This window comes from Geospiza fortis, unplaced genomic scaffold, assembly GCF_000277835.1.
Source record: "Geospiza fortis unplaced genomic scaffold, GeoFor_1.0 scaffold27, whole genome shotgun sequence".
In the NCBI taxonomy this organism is placed as follows: domain Eukaryota; kingdom Metazoa; phylum Chordata; class Aves; order Passeriformes; family Thraupidae; genus Geospiza; species Geospiza fortis.
Window position 1 is genome coordinate 2,244,458 of NW_005054329.1, and position 9,859 is coordinate 2,254,316.

The window sequence follows — 9,859 nt, forward strand, 5'->3', positions numbered from 1 at the left end:
GATGGGGGGATAGGGATGGGGGGACAGGGATGGGGAGAGCCCGGGGGACAGGGATGGGGACAGGGATGGGGAGAGCCCGGGGGACAGGAATGGGGACAGGGCTGGGGGTGCAGCCCTGGGAGAAAAGGGTGGGGACAAGGCTGGGGACAGCCCCGAGGAACAGCCCCGGGGGACAGGAATGGGGACAGCCCCGGGGACAGCACGGAGGGCTCTGCTCCCCAAAGCCCGCGGGCAGTTCCAGTTTTGGGGCGCTGCGGGGCTCGGAGCCCGCGGTTCCCCGCCCGATCCCCCAGGAATCCCCAGCCCCAGCTCCTGCCCTCCCGCCGGGAAAGGTCGGGAATGTCACCGTGTCACCGTGCGCCAGCGGGGGTGGCGGAGGGAGGGTCATGCAGCCCCTCGGCTGTGCGAAGCGGTGTTTCATTAGCGCTAACGAGGAGGAGAGGAGCTGGTCCTACGCTACGGCAGCTGCGGGGAACTCGGGTGCTTTTACACTCTGCGCTCGTTAAAGGTGCTTGGTATAACTTTAGATATAGAATATACAGGTAATATTGCTAATAGTCAAGCATAAGAATAAAGGTGCAGACATACCATAAATACTGATGCTCTGATTTTACACTGTCAGACCTAGATGAATGCAGTTTCCTATTCACATTATAAAGCAGCCCCAAAATTCTAGAATTTAAAATAGTGTCGTAAACAAAGAGGAGGAAGGAGTCGGTTATGATCTGATCTTCTTAATCTGTTTTCCTTGGAAAAAAAATGATCAAAAAATTCTAAGGCACTCAGGAAAGCCGCATACAATCGATGGACTGCTCTGTTCTCACCTTACATTCAGTTTTAAGGGGTTATTTTTTTTTTGCCTTTTTTTTGTTGTTTTTTTCTCGGAAGAATACAATCATTACCATATAACATTTTCAAACATATCATTAATCCTCCACACACAGGAAACATTAGTGCAAAATGCTTGCCCTCATCTACCAGATAAGGAAAAACCCAACGCCCTTCACATTTTAGAAGTTTGCCTTCCTAATAATAATAATAATAATAATAATTAATAAAACAAACCCAAATCAGGAAAAAAAAAAGAAAAAGGAAATGAAAGGAGAAAAAAAAAAAGAAAGAAAAAAACCCCAAAATATACAGGAAGTTGTGCTAGGTATAAAAATATATATTTTCACTGTGCAACTTGACTCTCTCCAGACTCTCTGTCCTAAGCCATTCAAGTACTTTGCTGCTGCCCCCCCGGTGGCCCCCCTGGCTGTTTGGGAACAGGTTTGGTCCAGAATTAATCCCTCCAGCCAAGTGCAGCCCCAGCTGGGGGGCTCAGCCTGCTCCCCACCCCCAGCAAGTGCCAAAGAAGAGGAGGAGGAGGAGGAATCCTCTGCAATATCTTTTCTCTCTATATTTATATTTATATCTCTATGCACACAGACACACACACAAGGGACGACTTTTGATCTCCGGCACCCGGAGCCGCTCCCAGCTCGCCTCAAACTTTTGGCAAACCCAAAGATTTGGGGATCAGCAGGGTCCTCAGCCAAACCTGAGCCCCACCAAGCTGGCTGAGCTGCCCTCCAGCAGCTGTCCCCAGGGCCAAGGAATCGCTCCATCCCCAGGGATGGCTGGGGACAAACCCCCCGAGCTCAGCCCGTGGTCCCCGGGGTTGTTCAGTGACGTGGGTAAAGTGCAAATAGAGCCGTGCCCATTCCCACTTCTCCGAAGCATCCCACACCTCTGCACCTGCACCAGCCCCCAAAACCTGGTCTGGGGCGTCACAGTCTCCCCCAAAAAAGCTGTGCCAAACCCCAGCATGGGGCAGGACCCCCCCATCACCGATTTGTTGTGTCAGGAGCAGTGGCACAGGCTGGGCAGCCTCGTTAATTACGATGCAAAAAAACTGCTTCAAGTATCAAAGAAAACAAAACAAATGGCCAAAAGTTGGGTTATCCTCTCCCCACTCCCCCTTTCCCAATGGAAATACAAAGAAGGAAGAAAACCCTGAGCAAAGCGCTGTCTGGATTAGGGAACCAAAGCAGGAAAGAAAAGAGGAGCACAGCCACAGCAGCCTAAAAGTGACTCTTTGTGCACCCTGTTCCTCGTCCCCAACGTGTTAGAGAACAAGCTGCAAGTGTCATTAAAGCAGGTTGTTAAATCACAGTAAAAATAACCATCGTTAAAAAAGGAAAGGAACAAAAAAAAGGAAAAAGCCAAACTTGGCTTTAATGTCCCTGTCCCCATCCCCTGGGGGCACCCCAGCAGTGCCATCCCCATGGGACCCCCGGGCTGGCCCCAGCACTCGGGGGAAGCTGCAGGGTCCCCTTGGACAGACCCTGCTCACTCTGGGGTTTGGAAAGGGGAGGGACAGAGCAGGTACCTGCTGCCCATCGGGCTCAAGGGACACCCACAAGTCCCATCCCGAGGCCACCAAAGCCACCACAGCCTGGGGACATCAGCCTGCAAGAAAAATAAAGACAAATAACTCCACATCGGGTTTTCCCCTGAAGGGGCACAGGAGGGTGAGCAGGAGGCAAAGGGCTTCCTCCTCCCCAAAACCTCTTCACAGAAGGGCTCAAAGCTCATTTTTTTCTTTTAATTTTTGCTTCCAATACACTCCAAATTATTAAAGAGTGAGAGCCTGGTTGGCCTGGGGAGGAGGGAGGGGCAGAGGGTGAGCTCTGCACGCACTGAGCTCTGCCTCTGGTGCGGATGCTGCCAGGAGCCAACACCAAGAGACTCCGTGCCCTTTGGAGCAAGAACAACGTGCTCTCCATGCTCAGATCCCTCCCTAAATCCCTTCACAGGCTGAGGGGGGCTCCTCCCCTCCCAGTGGGTTCACCAGGACCTGAATGCCCTGGGGTGCAGAGGGGTGACAGAGCCCGGCCCCCCAGGAGTGGGGACGTGAAGGTGCCAACACGGAGAAGCAAAGGAAAAGGAGAGGCTGGGAGGGAGGAAGGGAGGAGGGAGAGAAACCAAACCCAAACCCAGCCATATTGGGCAAAAACCAGACCACAACCACAACGGCAGCCAGGCTCTCCACCTGCATCCCACGCAGTCCTCCCGACACGTGCCAGCCTGAACTCCCACAGCGCCATCCCTGCTCCAGGGGGCTGCAGGAACCTCCCTGGGACAGCAGCACCCACGGCCACGGCTCCCCCTGCCTCCAGAGGGGTCTGGCCACGATTTCACTGCCACGATTTCCCCCAGCCCATCCCACTTGGCTCGAGCCCTTCCCGAGACAAACGCGGCCAGTCACAGCACCTGCACCCGAACACGCCTCGCTTTCCTGTTCAGTGACAAAACTCTCCTTAGAGGACAAGGTTAACGATGGCTTTACTTCTGAGCTGAGTGATGGATGGGGTGATGACGGGGTGGTGGTGGGTGGGGGGTGGCTAGCTTTTCTCCTCCCCTTCTTAAAACAAACAAAAAAACAAAACAAAAAAAAAAACCAAAAAAGAACAAAAAAAAGGAAAGGAAAGGAAAAAAAAAAAAAAAGAAAATTCTACAATCTTATAGACTAACCTCAGGAATATCAAAAAAGGAGCCCAATATTTTTTTAAGTAGGTCGCCACAGACCTAGTCGTTTACAGTATAACGAATGCGATTATTTCCTTCATAAATTTTAAATACAAGCAGAATAAAAATCACATTTTTTTCAGGCAACAGTAGCAGTTCAGTAGGTAAGTGGCTTGATCACATTTTTTTTTTTTTGTTTCGTATTAGTAATGCATGCAAGCAGCTTTAGTATTACAGATCCCTTATAGGTGATGAAATGTTTGCTCTCTTTATAAAGTCCCTCCATAAGTACCATCCTGTCTCCTCACGGGGGTCTCGGGCCGGCTGGAGGAGCCCGAGCCCTGCTCGAAGGGTTGGGGGGTGCTTTGGGTTTCTGACGCCACAGCCTCCGTGGCAGCTGCCTCCTGGATGACGGAGCCGGCGCCCTCGGCGTCCTCGCCCTGCTCGAAGGACTGGCTGGATCCGTTGCTGAGCTCCACGTTCACCGTGCTAGTTCTCAGGGCTACGATAGTCCCCGCCTCGCTCCTCCTCTCTGCATAGATGCGCTGCTCGAAGGGCTGGGCCGCGCCGGGCTGGAAGTCGGGCTCCAGGGGGACAGTGTTTGTGGAGGAGCCCATGACGCTGCGGTACATCTCCATCCCCTCGGGCAGCATGGACTTGATCTTGGGCAGCCAGCGCTTGCGCACGCGCCGCGCGTTGGTGCACATGTCGGCCGCGATCACGTTCATCTCGCTCTCCTTAAAGCTCGGGGCAAAGTTCTGACAGTACACTGCGAAAACAGGGAGACACGGGGCTCAGCCTCCAGGGGGAGGGACACAAAGCTGAGCCTGGACAGAGCGGGGCTTCACCCACGGGCCTGGGCTCTTCACACACACAGAGCTCCTTGGCTGGAGACGACCAGGAAGGTACGAACAAGAAGGGACAAACAGGAAGGGACAGCCAGGAAGGTATGAACAAGAAGGGACAAACAGGAAGGTATGAACAAGAAGGGACCACCAGGAAGGGACAACCAAGAAGGTATGAACAAGAAGGGACAACCAAGAAGGGATGAACAAGAAGGGACCACCAGGAAGGGACAACCAAGAAGGTATGAACAAGAAGGGACAACCAAGAAGGGATGAACAAGAAGGGACCACCAGGAAGGGACAACCAAGAAGGTACGAACAGGAAGGGACAACCAAGAAGGGATGAACACCCCAGAAGGGCCCCTGTCGCAGACATATTTTATGAAAAATCCTTTTGCTAGGGTCTTTTCTCCTGAGAAGCTGAGAGGCCTCAGAAATGGAATAATAATTATCTGCTGCTGTGAAATGCAACAGGTGCATCTTTGGTTGGTCTCATGTGATTGTTTTTAATTAATGGCCAATCGCAGTCCGGCTGTCTCGGACTCTCTGGTCAGTCACAAGATTCACAAGATTTTATTATCATTCCATTCCTTTCCTTGCTAGCCTTCTGATGAAATCCTTTCTTCTATTCTTTAGTATAGTTTTAATATATCATTTTCTTTTAATATAATATATATCATAAAATAATAAATCAGCTTTCTGAAACACAGAGTCAAGGTTCTCATCTCTTCCCTTGTCCTGGGACCCCTGTGAACACCACCACAGGCCCCTCACTGCATGGGGACCCCCAGAGCCACAGGGGATGGCCAAACCAGAGGTGGACACAGAAAAGATCCCACAAATTCCCCAGCAGCAGCTCCATTAATGGCTCCTAAACCCCCAGCGCTGCAGGAAATGTCAGAGCTGAGGGGCTGCCCCAGGGATTGTCCTCTGCCTGTCCCTCTCCTCACACCACCTCTGCACGGCCCTGGCTGCTCCAGCATCCATCCCTGAGCTGGCACATGCCCTGGGAGCAGCAGCAGTGGGAGCTGCAGGAGCCCTGCAATCCCTCGTGCCCTGCTCCTCTGCGGGAGCCAAGCACCTGATGTTATGGGGCAGCATCCAAGGAACTGCCATGGTGAATAACTGTCAGCTAAAGCTCCTGCACAGGGACAAATCCAGGCAGCAGGAACCCATCCCACACCCTGGCACACAGCACCAATGCCCTTCCAGCTCCCCTCAGGAAGGATCAGGGATGCAAAGTCCAGAGCTGGGACTCTCCAGGATGAAACTGCCAACAGGGAGTTGACTCCACCACGTTCAACCACATTACTGAACATCTGCCCTCTTCTCCCTTTCCCCCAGGTGCCACAGATCTCCCAGGGCAGCTGGAAGGCCCCTGGACTTTATAATTAGGGAGGGGAAAGATTTCTCTTCCTAATCTTAAAAACTAAATGAAAAAAACTGTTTAAGAGTTTTGTTCTCCAGCACAGTAATATTTACACATAGACTTACTCCCCAGAATTCAGCCAGGGTGAGAGAACACAGTGATTTTCACTGCACATGAAGCCCATGGCAAACAGATCTTTCTGAACCCTTCAGGGTTTCCTCCAGCACCTCCTGTCCCAAAACACTACAGGTGACTGAGTGGGAAGTGGCTGATGGAGAGCAGATCCCACAGCTTCTCTGGGCAACCAAAAAACGATGCAAACTAAAAAATAAATTGATTTTCCTACAACCTGATTCCACCATTACCACACAACAGCGTGCCCTTCCCTGCCCAGGGCTGGGCCGTGCTGTCCCACCACAGCAGCAGAACACCCCTCTCCTTACATTTGACTGCATTGAGGACCCTGCTGTCCAAGGGCTTCCTGCTGGGATCGCTCGTGGAGGACCTGATTCCAGTTCCACAGCTGTTGGCAAGAGTGTTCCTGTGGGGAGGCAAAGGATATAACATAATATAGATCATAAAGTAATAAATCAGCTTTCTGATTTATTATTTGTATTTATAAGGGACATCCTGGGAGATCGGACCAGGGCACAGCCACTCCCTGCCCTCCTCCTTTCAGGTGAGGCATCACCAGGATTTCAAGGTGAGGAGTGGGAAATGTGCATGGAAATGGAATAAAGTTCCCAAGCATCACTAAGAAAATGCACAGAGCTGAGTGCAGAGGATGAAGAGCTCGTGACCCAGGGTTAGACCCCTGGGAGGTGAAGGAACAGGGAAGGGATCCCTTGGCAGAGCACGAGGAGCAGCAGCACGGGACAGGACGTACCGATCGAAGAAGGTGGCCAGGAGACGTCTGAGCAGGACCTTGTGTTTGACACCAGCACATAAATGGCAATTCATCAGCTGCCCCCGGGTGATGTAAACACCTGAGCCTGCAAGGGGGGAGAGGGAAATCCAGAATGAGCCCTGACACACCCACAGAGCCACCCCCAGCTCCTCCTCGCTGGTGGGAGCCTCTCCTCCACCTGCTGCAACAAGGACAGAGGGATTTCTGGAGAATCCTGACAAATCCTTGGGGCCTTGGCGAGTCCCAGGCAATAACAACTCCTAGTTTTATCTGTACAGACAGGAAGTCTATGGGAATCAAATGAAAGGATTCTTATTTTCTCACCAATGCACGCCGTGCAAGGCTTACACTGTGATTTGATATGTACAGATCAGATTATTTATTTTTTCCGAAGCAAGAAAACCCCAATCCATTTGGCCTTTTCTTTCTTTTTTTTTTTTTCCAGTGCAAGACTGTAGAACACAGAGCTGGAAATGAAAGAAAAAACCCATCTAGCACAGAAAGAGGTACTTGGTTACAGATCTAACTGCTTCCAAAACCCCAGCCCATCACCTCTTGATACCTCTGGTGAGCAGGGAATTTTCCTTCTAATGCACAGCAACTGCTGCCTTTGAAGCTGCTGCCTTTAAGGATGTTTTCTGGAAGAAAAAGGAACTCTGTGCAAAGCAGCTGGACATGTCCAGAGGTCTGGCAGTACTTTAGAGCAGGTTTTATATCAAACCTTTTTACTCTGCTCACAGACCAACCTGCTCCTGCATCAGCACTGCTTCCAGGGAGAGGTTATCCCATTTTTCAAGCATTCCCTTAACATGAGAGGGTTTTGGTATTTGCTTTTAATTAAGATTAAATAATGGGTCATAGCTGGATCCAGAACACACTCTGTTCTGGAGATATAAAAACACCTGCTGGAGCAGTAACATCTCCTCCAGGATTTCCAGGGAAGAGGATTGTCCCTGACCTTGTGGATGCAGCCCCTGGGCCTGACCCTCTGCACCTCCCCTGGCACCAGGGGCACCCCAGGACACTGATCCTGCCCCAGGATCCAGCATCCCTCTGCCTCTCTGAGCCATGCCACCTCTCACCAGGAATCCTCCTTGTATCCTCTTCCATCTAATGAGCTTTTTTCTTTTGTTTTTTTTTTTTTTTGAGTAACAGCCTCCGCCCCTCCCTCAGATGTGCTGTGGTGACTGCAAGCCTTGTTACAGACCCTTTTTCAGAGAGGGCTGCTCGAGTTTGCTGAATCAACTGTAGCATGAAAAACCAGAGACAAAAGGAAAACACTCCCACTTGGAGAGTTGAGGAAAACTTTCACAGCAGGATCAAGCCCCCCCTCCAGGTCTGAGACAGGAATTAGGGGAGTTTATTTTGTATTTTAAGAGATAAGGCATCAGAGCAAACACCAGCCACCACTGAGGGGAACTTCACTTTAATAAATGAAAAATAACCAGGCAGCCACTATCGGTTAGTGATATTAATCTGCTTTTTTCCAGATTGAAAAATGTAAATCAAGCAGAGTTGCCTCAAACCAATTTGCAGCTCTCACTGTGAAAATAACCTGCACCACTTGATGGTTTTAAGAAGTCTCACATTAAATGGAAATGGGTACAAAATGAATATTCCAGATCCAAAATAAATACTTGTGGTTGTACGCCGTGCTTTGCCTTCCATCAAAGTCCTGTCCTCCATCAGCTGCAAACCTTTGTGGGCATCCCCTGAAATCCTGACTTCTTTTCCAGAATGGAAATTAAATCATGCTACTCACCAAGAGAGAAATGACTGCAAGGGAAGAAGAACTGATTTGGATGGGCTGTGCTGCCACATGTCCCTCTTGGACCAAGGGCTTTGCAGGGATTAATTAAACCTCCCCACCTGGGGGCATGTCTGGGATGTCCTGCCCAGTCATCCCCACACAGCCACATCCACGGGAAAAACCCACAGCCAGGCCACTGCAAAGTAAAGCTGGGGGGAACTTCTAAAAGCAGAATATGATTATTGTGATTATTTCCACTGGAATTCGACCTGGTCGCTCCAGTTAAACACTTTCTGTGCAGTGCTGGGTGTGCCTGGGCTGCCACAGCCACCTGGTTTCACTCCTCCAGTTCCACATTCTCTAAACAGAACCTCTTCCACCTCACACTGGCCAGAAATCTTTTCTAGAGAAGAAGTAAATTCTCTCAGTATTGTAAATTCCCCCCAAAATGAAAACAAAGACAGAAGAAAGGATTAAAACCAATTCCTTCTCCGCCTGCTGCAGCGTTTGACCACTTAGTAAATTCATAAAGAAACTTTTACAGGTTTTTCAAAGCTTGTTCATTGACACAGATTTTATCTCCCTTGCTTTGAAAATCTTACAATGTGGCAATTTTTGAGGGGGGGTTTGTTGGGTTTTTAGATCTATAATTCTAAATGAAAACACACTCACTGCAGCCACACCGAGCAGGAAGAACACAAGCTGCAGAATTCAATTAAAATGCTAAATTAATTCAATTGAATAAATCCTGTTAATGACACATTTTTCTGTCAGCAAATTAAAGGAAACTCGGAACTTTCCAAAAAACGATTGGTGATGAAAAATCCAGAAAGACGCAGCAAGGGCACACAAGATGGAGAGCACAGCTCCAGAAGGGGAACAGCAGCAATCCAGAGGCATTCCAAGGGAAATCTACCTGCAACAAGCTCGAGTTTCTCGCCAGGGTCCCCCTCGGAGTAGAGCTTTGGGTGGCAGCGGTAGCCGATCTGGCTGATGAGGCTGGCAGGGAGGGCCACCAGGTCCCGCCGGATCAGCACACAGGAGCGGTTCTCCAGAGGGATCTGCTCTGCCTTCTCCTGGGCAACTGCAAAATGGACAGGGAAAAGTGTCAAAAGAACCCGTCATGACGCTGACAGGAGGTCAGGCTTTGATTCCTTCACGCGGCGGTTGGGAATGTTCCCCCCTCCAGACGTCCAACCACGGGGCAGGTGCCACTGAAAGCTGGGGAAAATCCCCTGGTCTCCCCCTCCACAGCAGCCTCAAGTTCTGCAAAAGGGATTCTCAGAATCTAATCATGCTTCAACATCTCCTGCGTCAATCACTTGTGAAAGTGGACAGCTCTGCACGGCTGACATCACTCTGCACACGGAGCTGCTGCCCCACACACCCCAGGAGGGTGGCAGGAATTTCACCAGGGCTTCTAAACAGCCAATTGATGGACACCTGCAGCAGCTCCATCATTACTTCCCTTGATG

The 9,859-nt window shown here is 50.3% G+C and overlaps 1 protein-coding gene across 1 annotated transcript in view; it reads right to left on the reverse strand.

Moving 5' to 3' along the window:
• Positions 1-3,667: 3,667 nt before the first annotated feature.
• The window catches only part of NACC2 (NACC family member 2), a 15,897-nt gene continuing 9,705 nt past the window's right edge, over positions 3,668-9,859 (reverse strand). Inside the window, 4 exon segments of the mRNA XM_031057362.1 lie at positions 3,668-4,282; positions 6,171-6,268; positions 6,614-6,719; positions 9,301-9,468. Of these exon segments, the coding sequence (XP_030913222.1) occupies positions 3,783-4,282; positions 6,171-6,268; positions 6,614-6,719; positions 9,301-9,468 (872 nt within the window). The 3' untranslated portion in view covers positions 3,668-3,782.